The sequence below is a fragment of the Stegodyphus dumicola genome, chromosome 4, assembly GCF_044657685.1.
Source record: "Stegodyphus dumicola isolate Sdum_Otavi_A_Nest chromosome 4, ASM4465768v1".
Lineage (NCBI taxonomy): Eukaryota > Metazoa > Arthropoda > Arachnida > Araneae > Eresidae > Stegodyphus > Stegodyphus dumicola.
The window spans coordinates 212,051,104-212,077,699 of NC_140771.1; the positions used below are offsets into that span (position 1 = coordinate 212,051,104).

The 26,596-nt window shown below is 31.6% G+C and overlaps 1 protein-coding gene across 2 annotated transcripts in view; it reads right to left on the minus strand.

Annotated features, from left to right (window-relative positions):
- LOC118186845 (uncharacterized) overlaps positions 1 to 26,596 on the minus strand; it is a 68,757-nt gene that overhangs the window by 16,289 nt on the left and 25,872 nt on the right. For both annotated transcript variants that reach the window (XM_035357009.2, XM_085815948.1), the window contains exons 2-7: positions 25,498 to 25,559; positions 25,276 to 25,332; positions 11,459 to 11,513; positions 10,171 to 10,262; positions 5,452 to 5,565; positions 3,675 to 3,828 (exon numbers count right to left, since the gene is read on the minus strand). In XM_035357009.2, the coding sequence (XP_035212900.1) occupies positions 3,675 to 3,828; positions 5,452 to 5,565; positions 10,171 to 10,262; positions 11,459 to 11,513; positions 25,276 to 25,332; positions 25,498 to 25,559 (534 nt within the window). The remainder of the gene's footprint in view (positions 1 to 3,674; positions 3,829 to 5,451; positions 5,566 to 10,170; positions 10,263 to 11,458; positions 11,514 to 25,275; positions 25,333 to 25,497; positions 25,560 to 26,596) is intronic.

Consider the following 26,596-nt stretch of genomic DNA (forward strand, 5'->3'; position numbering starts at 1 on the left):
TTTGTGATGTCCCAAATTTCTTGGATTTCTCACAAAGAGAAATATTGCAACATTCTGCCTATAGTCAGGATTTGATACCTTTAGATTTTCATTTACTTTCTCAAACTCAAAAATCATCTTAGATGATAACATATTCCCCTTGATCATGTAATTAAAAGCAATTAGAGATTAGAATGTATGATTCTGCTACCAAGGCTTTAATTTCTTGATGGTGTGATAAATGCCTCAATAAGGAAGACAACTATAGATTAATAGACTGGGTGACATTTGTAATGGTTCACAATCTGCCATTGGGGGAGAGGAAATCTTAAAATAAAACAATATGGAACCTTACTTTATGATACCCCTTGGTATGTAAATTAATAAAAAATCGAAGCATTTACATATAATATAAAATTGATTAACCAGTTATTAAGCAATAATCTTGTTCAAATTATATAAATTAAAAGCTTCTATTATGTTAAAAAATACTAATAGTTGCAAAGAATTCAAAAAGAAATTTTTTTTAAATAAGTTAGTTTAAGAATACATGTAACATTTTAAACATTTAATATCATTAATTCTAACATTAAGGAACAGTCTGAATGCATGGAAAAAATGGTCTATTAACATGCAAAATTTTTATATTTTTTCTGGTACTCTTCTGTTAATCGGACATCATTTAGTACCAAACATTAATACTGGAGAAAAATCTAACTAAACAGCTCTGATTTTAGGACCCATACTATTGCATTTGTAGTTAAACTGCAAGTATTCATATCTGGCAGCTGCCAATTCATTCATTTAATGAGATGAACATTTTGGGGGGGAAAAAAAAATTCTTGGACTGATTTTAATTCTTCTTGCTTATTTGCAATGATGTCGCTGCACAGCTATTCGTAATGCAATATAAACAGTCTACCCCATTTCGCATTTTAGTACACATTTGGAGAATGGCACCCTCTTAAGAGAAAAGTTCAATTTTTCTTTATTCTATATTTATTCTTTCTGTTTTAAGTTACTTACACAATGAATTTCTTTTTTAATAATCAACCATCTACTTCTATGAATAGCTAGGTTAAAATATGTGAAATTTAGTTACAAAAACAAAATACTCATAAAACGCTTAATTTCAAAAGCAGTAATTAACTATGCACAGATTTTCAGTTCTTATTTTATTACTAATTATACAAACTTTCAACCACTTTTCCCTTCAGAGCACTACCCCCATTTTTTTCCACTTCTGGAAGTATCATTGCTATTGCCCTCATTTCTTGCACTTTTGGAAATCCTACTGGAAATAAATTTTTTTGATGGAATGCAATATGGTCATCACATTTTCTCTATTGAATGAAAACAATGCCCTTTTGAAGTGGTTTTAAGTTAGGGAAAAGACAAAAAAGTCTGCTGAGATCAAGTCCAGAGAACCGGGTGAGAAGGGCACGAAAGAAGAGCAATGTTTTTGTGTTAGATTATTGGTAACAAAGAGTGATGCATGAGCTTGAGCACTGTTGTGATGCAGTGTCAAGAACTGACTCTCCCACACATTTCATGTCTCTTCCTATGCACAGCACCTTTCAAATATATTAGAGTTCTCTGGTAGATTTTTGTTGATCTTGTTTTTCAATTTGACCACATGGTACAAATTCACAATGTACTTTGAATACATTGGTCGTTCTTTAACATGAAAGGTCATCAAGTCCTTGGATCCTCATCAACCAAACTTCTGCCCTTCTTAAAATGTTGAAATCAATCACAGTGCAATGTTCAACTCTTGCAATTCTTTTTGTTTGTTCAGTTAAGCATTCAAAATGTTTCTGTGAAAGTTTACCCCAGTTCAGCACAAAATTTCACATAGATTGTGTTGTTACTTCAGCTTCTTCATTCTTGCTTTTTCACTAATCCGTCGAGCAGCATATGCCTAACCTCGCTCAAAAGGTATTACAGTCAAAAGTCGTTAATCCGGACTCGTCGGGACTTCGGCGATTCTGGATTATCGATTTTTCCGGATTATAGATCATCAGTTTAAATCTCGTAAGATGGCATGCAAAAATTCTAAAATTAAAAATATGAAACCGTAATTTATGAAATAAAGAACAATTATGATCTAAAGGGTATCAAAATTTGCAAAAAGAAAAAGCTTAATATTTATTTGTTTACTTTATTAAACATTTCTTTCAATGTAAGTTGTTTAAGTTTTGCTTCGTTTCATGTGATAATACTTTCTCTTTAATTCTATTAAACAGACATAATTTCTTGTTCAGTTACAAAGTTCCGCCGTTCAAGTCCTATAATTGCTGTGTCAAGAACACCGACTAATTTGTCAATCGAAATTTTTTTGTTTTCAATAACCTCTGTCACTTTTCTTCGCTATCGGAAGCGAATTATAATGACGAGGAACTTGTTTTAAATCATATCAAAGACGGAGCATACCGAGATGAAATACTACATTTGGTAAGGAATTATAAGCTAAATAAAATAAAAACATCTGCGCTGAAGATAAGGATAGTGCTGACAAATCAACTTCCAATTCATTACGCGCCCGCCGCCGAGCAGCGTGAAATTGATAAACAGATTTCGGATTTCAAAACATACTTTCGCTTTAGATCCTTTACATATTAACAAATATATATCGGAAATTCTATTTGATATAATCGAAAGTTTAAGCTTACTTTTATAAAATTGCTCTTACAGTCTGCAAAAAATAATAAGCCGGATGCAATTCGAAAATTAAGGAACAACGCAATCATCAACATTAACTGAAATAGATAATTATTTAGCTTATACGTCCATTATACATAAAATGCGAACGCGAAAACGTATTCTGCACTTGTGCACACTCATATGCGCAGTCATAAAAGGTCTTACGCGCACGCGTGAATGCCTCTGCGCATGTGTCAACGCGGCGCATGCGCAGAAAGTTTTTAGTTTTGATGTCCGGATTATAGATCATTCCGAATTATGGGTGTCCGAATTAACGACTTTTGACTGTACTTGACAACAAACACATAGATTGAAACTCAGTATAAAGCAAGTATCTGTTAGTTGTGCATGGTGGCTTGAGAACCCCTGTGCAGTCACTGGTGCACAATTAAAAAAGTTCAGTCTTTTTTTTATATATATATTTTTTTTACAGTTTTCATACAATAAACTCTTACATGAGTCTTCAATTCTTGATAGTTTATATTAGCCATCTGCTTAGTCTGATAATATCACTACTTTGAAAAGGAACTATTCTATTCTGATAATTGAATACCATTAATATTTTCATCTGCTTCTGGAAGAGAAAACTTCCATGACAATATTCCTTGTAAATTCTTGCATTTTATGAAATACAAGAAAAAGTAAATTTACATGCAATTATTGAAACATATACTATCATTGAACTCAATAACATCTTCTCATGAAAAATTATTAATAATTATAAACATAAGAGCAATAAGATAATCCGATAGTTCTTAAGCAAAAAAAAAAATATTATTTACCTCTAAATAAATGACAAACAATGCAGACCCAAGAAAACTGAAATGTGTTCAATTTGGTTTAATAAGATTATCCATAGCTATAAATACTACTGACTTTTTTATTTATTTAAACTAGTATTTTGCTCTTTACAGATAATGTTAAAACACTTCTTATAACTTCTTATCATATGCAATTTTAAGTTTACAGTAATGATATGAACCAGAGCTTACTAAGGCCATGTTTATCACCAACTCCATAAACAATTGCAGGTCTCAGAACAACATAGTCAAGGCCCGATACAGTAGGAAGCTCTTCCTCTACCTGCAGTTTAAATCTCGCCATCACTGTCCAGGGATCAGGCTTTGCAGATTCTTTTATTGGGGTCTGTAAATGGAAAAAAAAATATCAAAACAGAAAAATTTTTTAAATTTTCAACTTTTGTTAAGAATTATGATAAAAAGACGTGAATGATAAAAAAAGCAAACTCGGGAAATTCAACAAGAATTTTAAACTCATTTAGAAATTAAATATTTCTTACAAATAATAATAAAATTACAAGCACAGCGTTCCCTTGTAAGTATAAATGATGCAAAAATAACTGCAGTGAAACTTCTCATGGTAACCCCCTCACAAAATAACCAGCATTTTAAAAACACTATTCAATAACAGTACAAGACAATTGGACGAATTTCTGAAACCAGGCAATGAATTAATTATTTAGCACATAATACCATACTTCAAACCCTTTACCTGAAACATACTCTTTAAAACACATACTATGCAAGCTTATAATTCCAAATATAAGCTAATCCATGCATAAAATAAGACATATTATTTAAGCACAAAAAGTCAGCTAATTAAAAATCTTTGTCTAAGGCAAATGATAAAATTTAATGCAGTAAACATCTTTAGCAGCTAGTTTCATGACACATGGCCAATAATGTATAGTGGATTCTAGATATCAAATTTGAAGGTTTTCAGATATCGTAAACAAAAAATTTCAATTAATGGAATTATTATTTAAGCACAAAAAGTCAGCTAATTGAAAATCTTTGTCTAAGCCAAATGATAAAATTTAATGCAGCAACACATCTTTAGCTGCTAGTTTCATGACACATGGCCAATAGTGTATAGTGGATTCTAGCTATCAAATTTGAAGGTTTTCAGATATCGTAAACACAAATTTTCAATTAATGGAATTTGTGAAAAAATTGCGGAGAAGTGGTAATAAATGAAGATGATATAACAGAAGTTTTCCATTGTGATGAGAATGCCACAATTATTAATAAACTAATGGATGGCTGAATCTGTAGTATGGTTCTAAATCCAGAAAAGTTCACTACCAATAGTGAAAAAAATAGCCAGAGATATTGCTGAGAATGAAAAAATTTTGATTGACAATTTAGTAAGAATTCACAGGACAGTAATTCAGAACTTGAACAGTGGAACTTAGTAACTGAATAAGAAACTATTTCTATCTATAAAATTAAAAGAAAATATTAGCACAGAAAATGAAGCAACTCAAACAATGTACACTGAAAGAAGTGTTTGCTAAAGCAAAATAAATAAATACTGAGCTCTTTTTTGCAAATTTGGATTGCCTTAAGGTCACAAGTGCTTCATTATTTCATACACAATTACTTCTTAGTTTTAATTTTGAAATTTCTGCATATCATCATATCAGATTTAAACTGATGATCTAAAATCAGGAACTGCCGAAAGCCTGATCAGTCAGGATTTTGGACTTTGTGCTGTATATACTGGAAGAAAAGTTTTTATAAAATATACACTATTTCACTGCTAAATGTGATATACAATAAACATAAATATGAAGGAATCATAAAAAAATAGTTCTCTTCAAATATAGTGCACATTTTTATAACATTAATTTTTCAAGAAAACTACAAATAAATAAATTTTATTTTTTTTCAGCAACACTCAACAAATGTACGAACAAAAATACTATACTGAAAAGCAATTAAAATTTCATAAACATTAAAATCTTACTTTTTCACTAGAATGAACGTGACCTGAAGATATTTCAATAAACCTAGATACTTTATTTTTTACCGCTTCTTTGGCACAGTTAATACTTAATTTCACAATTCCTTCTTTATATACCTAAATTTTATGAAAAACAAATTGCCTTTTTAATTACTCAGTTATGATGAGAAAATCTTCAGTCATATTTAATATCATTTTAAAAAATACAGAAACATAAATGCTGTAATAATATATAAAAAATTATTGCTGTAGAAAAGAATTTTCGTGGACAATACTGACAGTTACAAATAATTCCAGAATTATTATCTTTCCTTCAAATAATAAAATTTACCATATTATGATTTACAAAAATTCTTTATACTTTTAATATATTTTAATGAATTTATGGCATTTAAACACAGCATACAGCAAATATTTTAGATAGCATAAGAAAGAGATATGCATTAAAACACTTAACATAGTGCTTCAAAGAAGAAACAAAGGTTTACATATCAAAATCTTTTGGAAAAAGAATTTGGAAATGAATAATTTTGAAATGGCTACAGCATTAGTTACTACTTTCATTATATTATTAACTATCATAATTATATAAAACACACTGTAAAAATATAGAAAATGGTTTGTTTTACTCTGTTTCACTGATTTAAATATTGTAGGCTTCTATTCAATAATTAATTATAACATAACTCTGTTAGGTGATCAGCTGATTTTAATTTTTCGAGTATGAAATTGAGAATGACCTTCAGTTTGAAAGAAAAAACAGATACTTTTAGTGTAGAATTTATCATCTATCAGGTAACTATGCAAGAAGGAATTTCATTAAAAGAATTTTCCTCCCCAGAGAAGTTTTACAATCCCATTCCCCTAAACTTTAAAGTCTCTCCTTGGTACTCTAAGTTCATGCTGCTGCATATGGATGACCATATTCAGCACAGAGTGAAATTAACATAAGTGCTGTTATGGATGAGTAAGCAAAAAGCAAACTTTTTAACCAAAAAGCTGGTACTACTACACTTTGCAGGATATTATGTTAATTAACCAGTTATATTTGAAACTTTAATATAACTTCCTTCTTTCCCAGAATGACAATTATTTGTTGAGTATTCCTCAGAATGGAAATTATTAGTTAAGTATTTTTTGCAGTTAGAGCTTCTTACAGCCTTGCTTCTGGTTACGTACCATGACCAGCTTTGCTAAAGGTTATTCTGACTTTAGCCACCCTGCTGGCCACCACTGAAAGAATGCTGTTAATTATTTGAGCCAGCTTGAGTAGACTAGTTGTGTGTACCCTCAGACTAAGTCACTTGAATTTAACTTCATCTTATATTCTTTTAAACATCCACAAGTACCACAGTTACGTTTTGTATTATAAGTGGTGCCTTCTGTTAATTTAAAAAATTCAATAAAAAGATTATTGTAAATGTTAGTAAGACTTTGCCATCTAAATTTAATCTAGAGTGATAACCCACTTGTTAATATAGAAAGGTTTGAAGGACAGTGATTTAACTTTCTATATATATATATATAGAACTCTAAAAAATGAGATCTTAAATTTATCTACTCATTCTTTCAATCATACATTATGCAATTTTGGTAAATGACTGTAAAAAGTGGCCATAATGAATGGTTTTCATATTCAGCACATTGCATATCAAATATGTGATTGGCTTCTACCACTTGCAGAATATACATTCTTTCTATACCTTTTCATTAAATTCTGATTAATCTCTTGAATTTGATGTGTACATGTCAGATTTCAGATAACTCCAGAACCAGAAAACTATCAAAGTGAGGGTAGGGAATCATGGTAGCCACGAAATTGCAAAGTTAACGGAGATAACTCTATCTCCAAAGTGCTGCTTCAGCACTTCTCGAAAACATGAGGCAATGTCTGGAGGAGTATGATCTTTCATCTACACAATGTAATTAATGACATTTTGCTGCTGCAATTCTGGAATTGCATAATTCTGCAATTTTGTATACTGAGCATTTGTGATGCAGCACATTTCATACCTGTGGAAGTGTCCTCTTTGAAGATGTACAGATCGAGAAAGAAGTGCTTGGGATGCCGCACCACACAGTGACCACAGCTTTCTCTAAAGACATTGGAAACGCATCATGAGGATTTCCCTCAGCCCTTGAACGCAGTTCTTGGAGTTTACATTCTCAGTTAAGAGAAATGAGCCTCATCCATCCATAATATACACAGCAGCCATCTACTATCTTCATTATATCTGATGAGAAAATAATTTGCGAAGTTACCATGCTATTGTTCGTCTCCAGGTTGCAACATCTGGATGTGTTGGAAATGATAAAGAATCATTACAGAATAATACAGTGCAGAAGCTTGAAGACTGTAGTTTTCAGAACATCCAAACTGGGAAAAACACTTCTTGCAGTATGCATTGCACCTACAGTAATCACGTTATGCCTTTATGCCTTTCTGCTACAACTTCAACAGAAATACATGGTCATCTGGATTGCAGTCTATCACATAAGCATCCAGTTTCTTCAGAAATTTTTCTGGAACATGGTCCTTGTCTTAGTTTATAGTTTTGCTGATAAACTTGCACTGCTTCCCCATTCAGATAAAACAGTTTTATCAAGTCACCTGCAAGTATCATTTTGTTAGCACACTTTAACATTTGATTAAAGAAACAATCTTCCCGCATTGGTTATTAAACATTTTCCACAATCATTGTGTTCTGTGACTGATGCTTCTTCTGTCTATCCCTGTTAATTATGCAAAGTGCATCAATGCACCTCCTCCCTGTGTTTTCATTGGTCCTTTACAATGGTCATCTTTGAAGTTTTTTAATGCTGGCAATTTTCATCATAGTGTAGCATTCCAATGCTATTTACGGCTTTTTAGTATACTGATCAATTTGTGCAGAAAAAAGTGGATGTTACTATTCGAAAATTATTACCCACTTATTTTGAAAAGCGGGTAAATATAAAGTCCTTTTTTTGATTTAAGTTCTTGAAAAAGTACTATAAAAACAGAACTGACAAATGAGCTGACCAAAATAAATAAATACAGTCAAAAGTCATTAATTCGGACACCCATAATCCGGACCTCAAAGCTACAAACTTTCTTGGCATGCGTCGAGTTGACGCATGCGCGTAAGACCTTTATGGCTGCGAATTTGCGTGTGTGCGTGCGCAAAATATGTTTACAAATGCACGTTTAATGTATAACGGACGGCGTAAGTTAAGCTAAAATTATCTAATTATCTATTTCGTTTAATGTTGCAAATTGTGTTTTTCCTTAATCTTCGAATTGGTTCCTTAATCTTCGAATTGGATTATTATTTTTTGCAGACTGTTAGAGCAATTTTATAAAAGTAAGCTTGAACTTTCGATTATGTCAAATATAATTTCCGATTTATATTTACTAATAAGTAACGGATCTACAAAGCGAAAGAATGTTTCGGAGTCCATTAAACAAAAAGTGGAATTGCTGCAAAAAATGAATAAAGGCATATCCTTTGTTTATCTAAACTTTAACGTTTGTTTATCTAAACTTTGTTTATCTTTAATGTGGCGGGGCGCGCAATGAATTGGAAGTTGATCTGTCAGCACTATCCTTATCTTCAGGGCAGATGTTTTTATTTTATTTGGCTTATAATTGCTTACTAAATGTAGTATTTCATTTCGATGTACTCCGTCTTTGATATGATTTAAATCAAATGCCTCGTCATTATAATTCGCTTCCGATAGCAAAGAAAGTGACAGAGGTTATTGAAAACGAAAAAATTTCGATTGACAAATTAGTCGGTATTCTCGACACAGCAATTATAGGACTTCAACAGCGGAACTTTGTAACTGAACAAGAAATTATGTCTGTTTATAGAATTAAAGAGAATGTATTATCACATAAAAAATGAAGCAACTTAAACAACTTACATTGAAAGAAATGTTTAGTAAAGTAAACAAATAAATATTAAGCTTTTTTTTTTTGTAAATTTTGATACACTTTAGATCATAATTCCCGGCAGCACTGTAAATTTCCTAGAAGTATGGAATAGCGAGAGTTGCCACAACAAGCTCCGTGACTCAGCCCCTCTTTGCTGAGTTACCTATCAAAGGTCATAGTAGTCACTGATGTCCTGGTTACACATCAGACTGTTGATACAGGTGTAACAGGGCTTGTTGATCAATTTATCATCACTCTCAGTTGATTGCAATCTTCTTGACACCTGCCAACATCCTCGAATGGCAGCATTGTTCTGACCAAAATGTACAGCAATATGCTTTCACCACCCTGCTTCCTTTAGTCAAATGTCCAGTCTCAAATGATGACATCTATTTGTATTGTTTGCAAATATGTCTGCAAGACATTGGTACAGTCCACATGAGTTGATGGACCACATTTGTATGAAAGTTATACTTTAGCATTGGAATATCCTCTTTTTTATACACCATCCGCATGCTCCACTGCAAAGCTCTCAAGCTCTTAGTCAGTCACAGACTTTTAAAAGTTCATCATTTGCATATATTATCACAAGGTTTGGGGCATATGCAATTACATCCCACTTGGATAACTCCTTCTTGGTGCACTGTCTTTTATATTTATAGAGTGTATATATAAAGCCGATTCATATTTTACAAATTTTAAGTTAAATATTTTTTTAGCTACATAAGAGCTGTTTAAAGGAAATTAATAAAACATATTTATAAAAAATACTTTAAAATCATTTATAAAAATATATAAATACATACTGGATCACTTTGCCCCATTTTTGTTTCTGCTGCAAGGTTAACAACAAAATCATATGATCCTTCCTCATCAATAAAGGCATTTTGGCAAGATGCTAAAAATTAAAATTTTAGTATCAGTTATTAACAATAAAAATAGAGAATATTATCAAACGAAAACTCACTTATGGATGTATTACATAAAGTAAGAAATTTATATACGTTGTAGGATTAAAAAGTTCCCAGACTCAATCTATAACGTAAAATTTTTTTGCAGTAGTGCGACTACGAGAACATTTTTATGTTACTACGTTCTCCCCCTTTTCTAAAAGTGGTTTGTCCCAAATTACGTGGTCGAAAGCTCACGGTGACAGTGTTTTTTGTAGGCAGGTGCATTTAGTAACCGGCGACAGAAAGAAATGGCATCAATTGAGCACAGAATCATTATCAAATTTTGTGTTCCCTTACGAAAGAGTGATATGGAGACTTTCGAAATGTTGAAGCATGTGTACGGAAGTGAAACGTTATTGAGAACGCAGGCTTTTGAGTGGCATCATTGTTTCAGAGAAGGCAGGGAAAGTGCTGAAGACGGCGAAGGCCGTGACTGTCCTGTGACTTCGTGCACCGATGAAAACATCAAATAGGTGTCTGCGGCGGTATGTGCGAACAGGCAGCAAACAATCTGCCAGACAGCAGAATCAGTTGGCATATCAAAGGCCACATGTCAGCGGATGACTAAGGATCTTAACAGGCATAGGGTGTGTCAATACATCGTTCCCCACACGTTAAATGTAGACCAAAAGGGAATTCAAATGGAAACTGTGAACAAAGAACTGTACATTGAAATTCTGTGTCATTTGTGCAAGTCGATTCGGATGAAAAGACCAAAAATGTGGGCTGAGCAGTCATGGGTGCTGTTGCATGACAATGCTCCTGCTCACCGATCCTTACTCATCAATGATTTTCTTACGAAAACAACTGTTTTGCCTTATCCTACTTGCTCATCAGATCTTGCACCCTGCGATTTCTTTCTGGCAAGATGCTTGCAGGTCATCAATTTCAATCTTCAAATGTAGTTAAATGTGCATCGCAGGCTGAATTAAAAAACATGGCCAAAAATGGATTCCAGACATGCTTCGATGAACTTTACCAGCACTGGCAAAAGTGAGTTGTTGCACAAGGGTCTTATTTTGAAGGAGGATGCGTTTCTGCAATTTAATTCATAATAATTTTTTATGTTATAGTCCAGGAACTTTTGAATCCTACCTCGTATGAGGAAAATAGAAATAAAATAAATATGTTTAATACTTACTAGAGTTTATAAGGTTAGCACTTTTGAATTCAACTAGGGGACTGGAAAATACTTCCTGTACAAAATTAAAGGAAATATATGAAGAAGCAAATTTAAAAAGAAAACAATACACGCATTATGCAATAGTGGTCTTTAAACTCTGCAACTTCGCCAGAGGTTCCACAAGTCAAAATAAAAATTTCAAACAACAAAGCAAAGTATATATATCATCTAAGATAATTAATTAAATAACACTTTTTTATTTCTATTATTACAGTTGTTACCTAAAATAATATGAAGATAAAATTATGATTAGATTTTCTTTTCATTTTCCAAATAAAATGTATGCAACAATATTTTTTTTGTATGCAATAGTATATTTTTAAAGTTTTTCTAACATTTATTTTCTTCAAGGATGGTTCATAAAAATAGTAATATAGGAAAAATACTAGATTTGTTCAATAAAATATTTAAACAAGAAACAGTTCCAAAATTTCAAAAATGATCACTGATTTTCTCTACTTGTAAACCAGGAGGTTAAAATCCAAGCTCAAACTGTTGGTAAGTCATCACATCTATCAACTGTAAAATTTTCAAAACAGTTTTGCATAATAAGCTAGTTAGCTGTGTGATGGGAAAAAAAGAAGATTTTCCACGATAATCATTATCTCATACGTCAAAATGGGACTGCCAAATTTTTAAAGATATCAAGCTTTCTCAAGAAATAGAAATCACACATTCGCAGTAAGTTTACAGATATCTTGATGGACTGACTTATAAGATAGCTATTTTAGGTATTTCAAGGAAAGTTGGCTGTTGGATTATGATTGTTTAAATAAAGCATAAAGGTAAAATAGGGCTAGAATAGATATTCTGTAGATCGATGTCTTGTTCCTTCTTCTGCTGATGATATACATGCACACGTTCTTAAGCAGCAGATACATATATTAATTTGATGACACAAATTAAGTCACATTAATGTAACAAACTCATACATTTGACATCAGTACTAAATAACCAATGACACAAGCCATGTGTCAGCAGTAGATTTGGTGAGAATATAAAATGTGTCATAGGCACTCAAGAAGCATTTCAATTGGTGCTATCACAAATAAGTGAAGTATCATTTCACTTATTTGTGAATTCACTTAATATCAGACTTTTAAATATTAGGAATGATTACTGGATTTTAGGCCAAAGATGGCGACATTTCAGAAACTGTGCAGTTAGTGAACTGTTTGAGTACTGCTATTATGAAAGTGTATACCATGAATTGCCAAATGATACTATACAAAATAAACATCACAGAAATTGTGGAGCACCATAAGTCACAGATGAAAGAGCTGAAAGACAGCTATTTTAGTGCATCTGGACCAACTCACATGCTATATTGGAGCAATTTATTGCTCAGATAAATTATCAAACTATCCCACTTGTGCCCAAAACAAGTTCAACAAACCTTACAGTGCATGGAGCTCTACAGCAGGCAAATGATGCTATGCTAATAACTGTTCATGGACAGAAGAAACTGGAACTCACACCTCAGTACCAGTAATGGACTCCTGATTAGCAAAAAGTTGTTTTCTCCAATGAATTGGGAATTTTGGTTTATTGGAGGAATGCATGTTGACACATATGATGAGAAACATTAGAGACAAGCTCTTTTCAACAATCTATGGACAATTATGTGCTGGCAAAGGCAACATTATGGTCTTTGGAATGTTTTTTGCCATTTTCCGACCCACTCATCCTTGTAGATGACACTATGGATCACAATAAATATGCACTGATTCTTGCATATCACGTGCATCTATACGTACGCATTGATTTCTCCGGGAATAATGGCATCATCTAGCATGATAATGTGACATATCGCACAGCTAAGAATGTGACTAGTTCAAAGAGCATACGGAAAACTTTACTGTAATTCCCTGGTTCTCAAATCCTCCAGACTTAAACCCAATTGAGAATCAGAAATCATCCTTTTTGGATTGTTCCCTGTATGGATCTTCTGCCACATGCCCTCGAGCAGCTCACTACAAACAGCATGGTTCTGGTTCCACACCCTTATGCAAACTCTCTAGCACCTTACTTAGCCACTACCAGCCATCTAGCCATTGTCTATGCAGCACATGACAGCCCATCTAACCATTGTCCATGCTGCACTTGAAGGTTATTCAGGATATTAACCCACCGGGCGGCTCGCATTCAAATCTATTTACATCTTGAAAACTGCAGTAAAAATTAACATGTTTACAATTTTTTTTTCATTTAGTGTGAACCAAAATTGTCCTGAAAACGGCCTTTGTTAAGATTTTCTTCCCCCTTTCTTGTAAGGCGATCAACAAGTCGTTTCACTTAAGTGATGGTTTCCTACTGTCCTTTGATTACCGCCTAGAGGCGAGTAAGCAGATGGGCTGCTTTTGCCCTTACAGAGGAAGGAACACATTTTGTGTCCATGCTTTGGTTAGACGAAAAAAGATATTTTTTTCTGGAAATCTAAAACAGAAAAGGAAGTTTTGTATTGCCTTGTTATTAACTTTGTGCATATTTCTAATCTTAATTGCTTATCAGAGCCGTGCCAAGATAATTTTTCACCTGAGGCAGAAAGGTCAATGCGCATCCATATAAATATAAAAATAGCTACACATGTATTAAGCAAAAGTAATTGTATTAAATCAAAATGTCATAACTCTTATAGCATAATTATACCATAATTCTTAAAGTATTTTTTAATCGTAGTTTTATAAATTCATAGAAATAATGTAGCCAATTATTTATAATTTTCAAATGAAAACGTTAAAAAATTCGTTTTTGATAAATAAGAAATAACACTGAAATGCATATTGCATTAATTTCCAGGTTTTCTTGCAATTTTTTTGGTTTGTTTTATTGATTTAAGTTTGACGAAGCCTATTTCCTCTAATAATTAAAGTAATTTTCGAATTCTTCTAGTGATTCACATGAGCAATTTGGCGCCTCTTCTAGTGATTCACATGAGCCCGGCTTTGTTGCTTTTTAAGTATAAATGTTATTGATTTTTATTGCGTTTCGTTATTTTAATGTACGTTTATAAAATGTTAATTTGCTTTTATATGCATATTTCAGTAATATAATCTTACGACTAGTGAGACAGTGTAGTTTAACTAATTTTCTGCTTTTGATTCATGTTATCGAGCTTTAACGCTAAGAAAAAATTTATCAGAGGCTTAAAATACCTAATTCCTATTGAAAGCTACATGTAATTGATAATTAAATTACTATTAAAATAACAAACACATGCTCAGTGTCAGTCATTTCGACATAATGTTTGTAATTCATTTTACCATAAATTTATTTCGTTTATCTTGTTTCATATTTATAAAACGGGAGTTTACCTTTATCGCATTTATTGGTTGATAGAAGTTATGAAATATTGAATATTTTGAAACAAATTTCAGTTATAATAACCTTATTAAAAATTTTCTACATATAGACAAGAAGTCACAGATACCTCTCAATTTCCGAACTAAATTACATGGTACTGAAATTCGGTGCATTTTCATATGATTATTTTTGACAGAAAGAGTTACCTTACGTAAATCACAAAAGAACATTGTTTTAATTCTTAATTAAATATAGCACTTGTATTAAATTGCTAAAATTCATTGTTAGGAAAATCTCGCTCTAAAAAATTAGACACTTTAACCTTTCAAAGTGGAATTTTTGTGGCTTTCTCAGTGCATAATGTGGGCGCGAGTAAGTTTTTCTTAGAATGTCCTCCACGGAGGCATTCCTCTCTTTAGGCAGATAGCTCTCGCGTGCTTTGAAGGAAAAATAAAGCAAACCAAAACAAAAGCTTCAAAATTGTTGTTTAACATTTTTTTGGGTTCAAATACGCAAATTACTTAGAGATCTCAATTCACATTATCAAATGTTATTATTTAAATAAATAAAAGCAAGCTGAGGATTTCCATTTAAATTGTTTGTTTTAAAATAAAAAATAAGAACAGTAAGTTTTGAATAAATCTTGTCAACATCAAGCAGGGACAGGAACATGCCAATGTAAAATTTAATATTAGGCCAAAAAGAAACGCTTTGACGTAGATTTTGGATAAAACTTAATCAAATTCGCAGGTAGTCAGAGACAGGCCTTTCTTCAGTAGAGAGAAAAAATGTTTCTGAAGTATTTGTGTATTTATTACATAAATGTTTTAATGTTTCCATAGCACTGCTAATCGATAAAATTTATTTGATGAAAAGTAGGAAGTTTGCTTTTCAAATTCCGATTTTTCAACTTTTTCAGTGACATATGTGGCATCGAAAAACACGTTTGGCCAAGAGGCAGATTAATGGCTGAAAAATTCTTAGAATTTAAAGAGGCATCGAAGAAGAAAATTTAGGGATGGCGAAATTCTAAGAATTTGGCACTTGACAACGGCAAAAGTTTTAGAATGTAGAGAGCTACAGAATTTAGGCAGGGCAAAATATTTTAAATTTATAGAACATCGGTCAGTAGAATTAAGATCCCACAGTGATTGCACTGAGAAACAAATCGACCTGCTCCTCGATTATGCGGATGGACGCAGATTAACTTCTGAAAGCTCAGCGAAGCAAGAGCTATACATAATGCAGCTACTTACGATTTCTGCTATAATAAACTGAAATTTAATATAATAATTTAACACTATATATCAATTTACGAAAACATGATGATACTTTTGAGAAATTTTCTTTAATTCCCCAGTACACTAAAAAAAAAAAAAAAAAGTACAATAGATTACATAATGATATTACTACCAAAATGATGTCGATGACGCATTTAATTTTTATCTTTTTATTAATCTAAATAAATATGTCATTGAGTTTTCCATAACTTATAGTTTTGCAAATTAAAAATGTTCAATAATATAATATGTGATTATGGTATTATTGGTATGGTGCTATTCAAGGCAAAGCACATGAGGGTTATCTGCCTGAATGGAGAGATGCTTTCGTGGAGGACTTTCTAAGGGAAACTGGCTCGTATACACGTTACACATGGGGAAAACCACGAAAACGACCATGCAGCCAGCCCGTTCGCGGGATTCGAACCTCGGACCGAACTACCAGTGTTCAGCGTCTTTACCGCTCGGCCGTTGGTGGGTAATATATGATTATGAAAGCTGTGTAAAAGAAGAAAAATTCTTGCACATTCGTCAGGCAGCATACGATGGGCACCTGCTTGAGAAAAAGGATGCGTTTGTAGATGACTTTTTCAGGGAAACTGGTTTGATATATTCAACCTAAAATTCACCAAAATACCAAGCAACGAACGCATTCGCCGGAATTCAAACTTAGGCAAAACTACCAGTGTTCAGTTGCAAAAGAGAGTTAACAATATAAACAGGCAACATGTCTGAAATTAGTATTTATTGCATCCATCAGTGATATGATTTTCTGATATAATTTAATGGAATATCACTGTAAAAATTGGGAATGTTTTTTTTTTTTTTTTTCCTTTTGTAAGGAGATTTTTTTCCGCTTTTTTTTCAACATTTGGTTGAAATGCAAATTAGATAAATATTTACAAATGCAGAATATTGGATAGTTATTGATGATTTCGAGATTCAGTTTCTGAAATCCATTTCATGTGTCATTTCCTTAAAAAGGTGATACTGAAACCAACTTTCGAGGAGTAAAATGATTACTAAAAAAGAGTTTCCGATTTCTTTCATTCTTTTATTCCCATTATAAATTTGTCCCGTAGTTCTTAGAACATTCTTCTATCCGTAAGTGATGATTTGCTTTCCGAGAAAATTTTCTGAAAGGAATAAATTACTTAGTCTTCAAACCATGGGAAAATCTTGCCATCGCCGGTACTTAATTCCCTTCATTTACTGAGATAACCTGCTTTGTTATAAGTATGGTACTTGTTTTCTGATTTTTACTGAATTTGCATGCTCAAAGCTATCTAAATAAAGAAACGCTATTGTGAATATCAGGGTATGAGTACATATATGAAAGGGTTATATATTTTTCAGAATTCCCCTATGAGCTGTTTATTCTTAGGACAGAAAGAGGAAAAAGCTTGCATACATCGCCATTCCCGGAAACTAGACAGTACGGAAAACATTACTAGACAGTCCAGACAATAGAGTTTATCTGATTCCTAGTTGTAAAAGCTGACAGTTATAAATTGTTATGTTCATGGCGACCTTCAGAAGGCATGAAATTACTTCAAAAGTTCCACTGCTATAAATTTTCAGACTGCAATTTTGTTCCTTTAAAGTTTCGAAAATACCTACTTTTTAAGTATTTTTCAGTACTTATATTAATATTGATACAAATAATATAGAAAGCACCAAACGTAGCTATGATGTATTTCAATTTGTCCTTAGTATTTTCTCACATATAGTAGTAACACTTTGTCTACACGTTTCTAATGTTTCACCATAGTAAGCCTTCTCTTTCCGAATGTATTCAGTTCCTTTTCGCTTTCGTTTTCTGCTTCTTCTTCTTTTTTTTTTTTAATTTTATTTATTTATTTATTTAATGTTACCATATCCTGAGTTTTACTCTAGCTATTAACTAGAGTAGCTACTAGGTAGCATTCATTATAGTACATTCATTATATTCATATAGCTACTAGCTAGCATTCATTATAGTACAAAAACTAATATAGCTTGTCAATATCAACACATTTTTATCTTCAATAAAATCCACTAATTCGATTGATGCTGTAAAAATTACAATTTAATACTTTAGCCAATTATTCTGATTATAGTGATTTAAATTCGATTTTAGGCAACATATGCATTCTTTCAGAAAACGTGATATATTGAGCACCGCTGTTACAAGTAAATGATGTACATTCAACCGTTTCATAATATGTAAATGTAGCATAACTTCTTTTCGAGTGCTTGCAGTGAGAGTCTCCTTCAAGTAAACTTTAATGGAACTTTATTTCATGAAAATTTAGAAGTATTATAAAAGCCTCAGAATTATTTCCATTGCAAACATTTATGAATTATGCAGAAAAATATATAAGAAAAACATCAATGAGAAACTATTATCGAATATACATTTCATGACAGTAGTAAAACATTTTTTCAGTACCGATGGTATTAAAAAGCTCAATATTGTGATAAGCTAAATAAAATAAAATGGCATTAAAAGTTTAATATTGTGATAAGTAAAAGTATACTAATCTATAACACTCATTTGATATTTTTGCCATTAGAACTATAATGTAATTCTAACCGTTAAAGTAACATTGTATTTGTATTAACTAAAATTATAATTGTAATTTCAATTAAATTTATCAGTACTTGTTGTTTCCTGCACCTTGAGGAGACGCATTATTATTATTTTTTTTTTTCTATTATATAAAATACTGTCCTCAGAAAAAAATGTCTCTAGAAATGATTCTGCTCCAAAATTAATGGATGAGGTGAACAGAAATAATCTTGGAACAGCCTTTGGGCAAGTGCTGCGAGTATGCGAAATGTAAGACTGTAATTAAACTTCGACCATCCTGGAGACTACACTTTCTTAGAATACTGCCATTCGACAAATTATAAGACCTTCCATTTATCTTTAAAGTTTAAGCTATTTGTTATTGACTGAGAAAAGCTGGTAATTCATTGTAGTTAAAACTACAACTAATGCAGTTATAATTGTAATTGTGCCGCCCAGATGGTATAGTGGTTAGGGAAGCCTGACTGCGATACCGAAGGGCCTGGGTTCGAATCCCGGAGAAGGCATGGCTTTAACTGTTCGTCCTTTCATAGGAGGCGATGGTGGCCCACATATTAGATGCCTCCATAATAAAGTGACTGCAACTTCTGGCCTTGTATAGACTAATGGACTGTGTTGCACTGTAACTATTCACAATCTGCCATTGGGGAAAAAATAATAATAATAATTGTAATACAGTGATTGTTCGAATTACAATATAACTTCAAAAGCAATTAGATTTTTCGCTCAGCAGAGTAATAAGTCGTCTTTTGAATACTACTAGTTCAAATCGCATGCCCATTTTGGCAAACAATCTAAATGTTTAGATAGCTCCGTGGATTTCCTTAGGTGTAACATGAATACAAATCATTTTATTTTAGAAAGTTCTCTATGAGTACATCATTCTTCTTAAACGTTTCGTTGCATTCAATTAAATAAAGATCTTTTTCTGCTTTTATTAACGGGTGAAGTGAACATGAGCCAGTTTCCCTTAGAAAGTCCTCCACAGTAGCATCTTTGCAGTCTTTACCGTAATCCAAATAATATGACAATCACAGGTGCATAAGAAAATTGTACTTTTATTTGTTCTTACGTGAAACAATGATGGAAAATAGTTCATGCAAGTACTTTCACTTGTAACTGAATAATGCATTTTAACTATTTATGGAAAATGTGTGTTATGTTGAATAAAAGACCAATTCGTAATTTTTTTTTTTTTTTTTTTTTTCCAATGGCAGGTAGTAGCCGTTTATAGACATTGATCACTACTAAGGCCGGTCATGTTATTAAGGAGGGAACTAATACGTGGACCACCGTTGCCACCTATGAAGAGGACGAAGAAATTACATTCATGCCCTATCCGGGATTCGAACCCAGGCTCTTCAGTACGGCAACCAGAGTCACGAACCGCTTTACTGTCTGGGCGGTAATTCATAATAAATGGATTTAGTAAAATGTCTAATACACACAGCAATTAAGCATACTGATTGCTGATCAGAATCCTTTTTTACCAGCTAAAGCAATAGGCTGGATAAAATTATGAGGCTTAGTTTAGTCCTTGATGATCTCCTTTCTGAAAAGAGGCCCACCAGCGGCCGAGCGGTAAAGTCGCTGAACACTGGTAGTTTGATCCGAGGTTCGAATCTCACGAACGGGCTGGCTGCATGGGTGTTTTCGTAGTTTTCCCCATGTGTAACATGTATACGAGCCAGTTTCCCTTAGAAAGTCCTCCACGAAGGCATCCCTCCTCATAGGCAGATAGCTTTAGTGTGCTTTGCCATAATTAAATAAGCCAAACCAAACCTTTCTGAAAAGAAAAGGATAAATGTAATTTTTATGATTTATTTCTTGTGTAATGTAAGCAAGACAAGCGTCCCGTAACAAATCCTTTGAGAAAACATCCCTTTGCACTGGCATAAACTCTTTGCTTGCTTTCCCTTAATCTTGTAATTTAAGTTCACATGTATATCGAAGATCATAAACATACATATTTGCTTACTAACGTTATGTGCATTTTGGTCTATATAAAATATTTCCTTTAAATGAACTCCTATTTATGCTGGTACCACAAACTACAATATATATAAGATGATTCAGAAGACATGACAGAAAATATTAATATTTTTCTTATAGGTGATTATCACGTTGTATTATTTAAAAACTCATTATCCAAAATGCAGAAACATTTCGAATGTAATATTATTGACTGTAATTTTCAAAAATTATCACGATTTCCTTAGCCTATGTCACTGAAATTATAAGGGGCAGTTGTTTTTCTGATTAAATAGTTACAATCATCTGCTGCGCAATTTTAATTAAGAGGTCATTACAATTGCATTGTAATTTTTATTAGATTATATAATTACAGTTATACTGTTTATTCAATTAGATTTCACAATTAAAATGCAATTATAATTAAAATGCATATGAGTAAATTGTATATGTAATTAAAAATTGTTACATTGTAATTACAAGATAATTGCATAATATTATTCCAATTACTATGTGTTTTCAATTGCATTCTGCAATTACATTTTCAATTAAGATCATGATTTTTCTGGGCTACGTAACTGCTTTTATCAGAAACAATTGCTATCCTAATTACATTATTATAATTACTTACTGGAGTTACAATGACAGTCTAATTGTAATTAGATTATATGATTGCAGTTGCATTGAATATGAAATTGGATTTCACAAATATAGAGTAATTGTAATTTAAATGAAATTACGTAAATTGTAATTGTAATTAAAAAAACAGCTACTTTTTAACTTAGCTACTTTTTAACTTAGCTACTTTTTAAACAGCTACTTTCTACTTAGTAATTGCATAATTTTATTACAATTGCATACTACACTTAGAATTACAATTATGATCATAATTTCACTATGTTAAGTAATTCTAATTATCAGAGACAATTACTTTCCTAATTACGTAGTTATAATTACCAACTGCAATTGCAGTTAAAATTACGTTGTAATTAGCTAATATTACCGTAGTTGTGATTAGATGCAATAAAATTTTTAATTGTAATTAGATTATATAATTATAATGTTTGTGATTATCATTTTATTGTAAGACTTAAGAATTAAAATGCAATTACATACATTATTGTTGCATTTAAAAAGTACTTACTTTCTAATTGTAATTGCGAAGCTAATTACAATTGCAATATAATTGAAATCACATATTTCAAAATATTGTTGCAGTTTCTTGCAATTTTAATTTTAATTCCAATTACATTTTGCCAAACTGCATCTAAAATTTGGAGAATAATTAGGCTGGAAAATGAAAATTCTCTTTACATTTATATATAAACATTTAAGTTTACTATAGCTGGTATAAGCACAGAACAGCTGGAACAGCTGGAAGTTTTGAACGAGCTTTCGAACTGTTATTCAAAACCTAACGATAAAACCCATTTGCCCCTAGCGAATAGATAGTTTCCTCTCCTCAATTACCTCCCGCAGAGAAAAATTATCACCTGTCAGTTTACATTAAGAGCAGTGAGGGGAGGGCATTCTGAGACAAGCCGTATATATGCTGCTTTGCCGTTTAGTGCCAAAATTTAGGTTTACGTATATATGCTGCCTTGCCACCATGAGGACCAAAATATTTGGACGCATATATGCTGCCTTGCCGCTATGAGAGCCATTATTTTCGAACGCATATATACGGCCTTGCCGCCTGGAGGGTTAACAGGTGGTTACATTAGTGTGACTCAATTGTGTATATTACAATATTATCTCTGCAAATCATGTAGACTGTGAAAGAACTCTGCCCCCCCCCCAAATCCTATTCTGAGTGAGTTATTGAGCATATTACAAACTGGTGTGATACTGGAATTTGTGATTTCCTTCCAGAAAACATGTTAAATTTTTCTAGCTACAGATACATCAAAGGATAACAATAAGTAGCAATTATTGCAATATATAACCCCTAAATCAATATCTTGAAATAATGAATATTTCTGAAGATATCTCCTTTTATTCTGCAAGGAATGAAATCATTCTTGCAGGAAATTTTATGACATAATAAGATGTGAAGGAACATAAGTATCTATTTTAATCAGATCAGGGTACGAGACAAGAGTTTCTGAAGAAATTTTAAAGTACTTTCAAAAAGTTACAATTTCTCTCTAGCAGTTGTCCTTTACTTTTTATGTATTTTTATTATACTGAAGCAGCTTGTTTTTATGGTTTTTAGGAGGTATTTTGATCATTTTGGATTTATGATAAAACTACTCTCAAGACATAAAAATGACACAGAATGAGAATTCGGATAATGACTCAAGTACAAGATCTAAAAATTCCCAGAATGGCCATGTTCTTGATGTAAATGCGTAAAATGTGCGATTCATGACCTATTCTTGATGTATATGTTTAATATGTATTTAAGTATTTGTATTCAAACATGTTTAGATTAATATAAAACTAGCTAATGGGCTGGTAGCATACACATTGTGTAAAATTAATATAAACCAGTTTCATCTTAAATCTGCATCCCCAAAGATGAGCAGCCTGGATCTTCAAGATCTGGCATGATAACATGTATTTAAAGAATCTTTATTAGCTAAACTTTTATACTTCTTATAATAGGCTCTATTTTCATAAACTTATATTTATTATGATGACATTTATATTATTAAAGAAAGTAAGAAAGCAAAACATTGTAAATTAAAAGCTAATATATACCAAATGACCAAAAAAACTTACGACCAGATAAAGCCAGTCATGGTGTTCAGAGGGTTAATTCAAATCAACTAAATTAACTAATACATATAGATTTCAAGTTGAAAGATATAGCTATTTGTAAATTACGAGAGCAATATCTTTATGTGCAATTTAAACATCTAAGTGATACAATTTAAAATGCATTTAATTTGTAGCAAACGTTTAAAAATTATGAGCATTTGCAACTGTATTGTAATTAATAAAAGAAGTTTTCAATGCTATTTATTTCATATTTGGTAGGAAATAATGGCTTTTGCTTATTTAGTTTATATTTAAAATTTTTATAACAGCACTCAAGAAATTAAATATCAAAGTACATTCATGTAGTAGGTATAGCTTGAAGAACAGAGGTAAAAGCTCACAAAAAACCTTCTGATGTCTAATGTCACTCTTCAGATAAGATGACCTATAAGTGTTTGGCATAATGCCAACAAAGTTGAACAATCTGTGTTCAGATGGTATCTGACCATCTTTACAGAGAAAAATATATGTACTCAGAATGCAAATGAGTAACACAATAAGGCATTATGCTAGCTAATGCCAAGTATTGAGTGTTTTACATTTATGTCACTCTTTAGGCAAGTTGATGTCCTCTGTTTTTAAAAAAGTCAGGAAAGCCAATGGAGTGAAGTGACAGAACACTAGATGCAACAATTAATAAAGCTAGCAAAAATCCTTATTTTTTTTTGCTAGCTACAATCCCTATTTTCAATTAAAAAAAATCATAAATTGAAAAGATACAATTATCATTTCTGCAAAATATACATATTTTAATAATCTAATCCCAGTTTCCACATAACATGCATATTACAGGCAGTATACAGTAATCATATATTAAAATGCATGTACATTGTAAATGAATTTTAAATTTTAATTAAAGGTACTAACTATAGATGCAATGAAAACACTTATGCAAATTACAGAAAATTCATAAACCCTATGCCCAGGACAACATGTTTCTAATTTTAAAGAATGGTCAAGACACCCTAAGAAATAGGTGGTGTTCTGCATTTCATAGATAAAAAAATAATTTCCTTCAATTAAATTTTGAAATAAATCTCATTTATGTAAAATAGTAAAACCAAGCAGGTGTGAATAGGTGGCCTGCAGTAATGTTATTGCTAATAAAACCAAAACTGGACTTTTCAAATAATACACAACTTTTAGACTAATCAAAATACAAAAATCCATGCATTATATTCAAATTGAAGATTCTCCCAAATTAAAAATATAATACTGAACATTTCAAGGGAAAAATGGAAATTAAAAAAAAAAAAAATTATTAAATAGAAATTTGAAAATTAAATACTAGCTGCATTTTCAGTTATCAGAGTGGTTTAGTAACATATGTGAAAAGCCCAAAGCAATAACATTCCAGATATTGGAAAATGTGTGTACTAGTATTTTGTATTCAGTATAATATGCCAACAATCAAACAATCAGCTCTATTTTGATTCCCAGTTTGAATAAAAATTATTAAATTCCTAAATATATGTGCATAACCCCTTGAAAAATGATTTTATTACAATAGTAATAATACAGTGTAAAATTTAAATGTATTAAATTACATTGGATGGTCTATTTAACTTTCAAGCTTCTAAAAAATCATTAATATTTTTAATACATTGTTTATTGTATTAAAAACGAGAATGCCTTTTTAGAAGGCCTATTTCATCAGAGGTATACCCAGCCTACTCTCCATCAGACGTATGCAGTTCCCCCCTTCTTTCCAGCCTTCAAACCCTGCTTTAATGAAAATTAAACAACATAATGTGGCAATTTACAAGAGACAGGAATGGAAATAATTACATTTAGAATTCCATGATTGGTATAATTATTAACCATACGAAGCTAATAGGTTCATTAAAAATTTTTATAAAATAATGACCAAAAGTTTATAAACTTACCTGGTGATGCTTATTTAACCATGCTGTCTGTGGAGGAACTTTATCTACAACTCTCACCTAAAAAAATCAAAACCCATAAAAAAAAAAAAAAAAAAAAAAAAAAAAAGGAAGTATTTAAAGAAATCTACAAAAAAATATACTCCAATAAATAAAATTATTTTAAAATGAAATAAAAATTATAACACATCTGAATTAAAAACGGTTTTAGTTTGTTATATTTACCTTAGAAACAAGATTATTTGATATTAGGTAGTCTACTAAATGTCTTCCTATAAATCCACATCCTATAAAAATATAATTATTAAAATATTGTTATTAAAATAGAAAGATGAAACTGAAAAAAGGAATAAAGTTCAATAATCACATATATTTGTTTCACTAACAAGAACTAAACATGCACTTGATGAAATAATTATAAGAGAAATGCAACTTCTCTTGGGGGGATAAGATTTTAAAATGAGTATATTTAAAAACAGATATCCATTATACAATACAGAGGTTATAAACTTTGTCAATAAGAGCCACACTGTTGGGAGTTAAAAGCATCCAAGAGTTTTAAAACGGTTACTTATTTTTTATTCTAAAAATAGTAATTCATGAAAAGACGTTTATTAATGAAAGAACTTATTTATTTGCTTTTTTAAAATATACTGAATATATTCCTGTCCAACATAGAAAACCAAGCATTTCTCTCCTGTCTCCAGATTTTTATAATTTATTAGTTGATTTTATTTGGTAAAGATCAGAAATTGTTGCCAAATCACAGAGGCCTAAAATTTTTCATTTAAATTCTGTTTCTGTATCACAGAAACGATTACGGCGATCTGGTTTAGCTTTAAAAAAAAAAAAAAAAAAAAAAAAAAAAAAACTGAAATGTTTCAGATTTTAAATTACGTCCAAAGGGGCGTTTTTTAACATTTTGTGTGTTACCTTTCTTTATTAAATATCATGTTCCTCGCTATCATGTTTCCTTTATTAAATATCATTTTCCTATTAAATATCATGTTCCTTTGCGATATTGCAACAGCAATATCGCAAAATAGTTTTAAAACGAGCATATCTTTAGAATTTCCGATACAGAGACTCACGCGCTGGAGATAAAAATGTTTTTTCTGCACAACGTTGCCATTGCTCGCTTTGAAATCCTTGAGTTTGTTAATCGAAAATTCGTCAAAGTTTTAAAAAATAGGAAATCGATCATAAAAGAAATTTCAAATTTGGTCTTCCACATGCTCATATTCGTTGGAGGATTACGTTATTCAAAATTCGATGACTCTATGTACCGTTATTTTATGACAAAGTGAGAAATATACATACATTT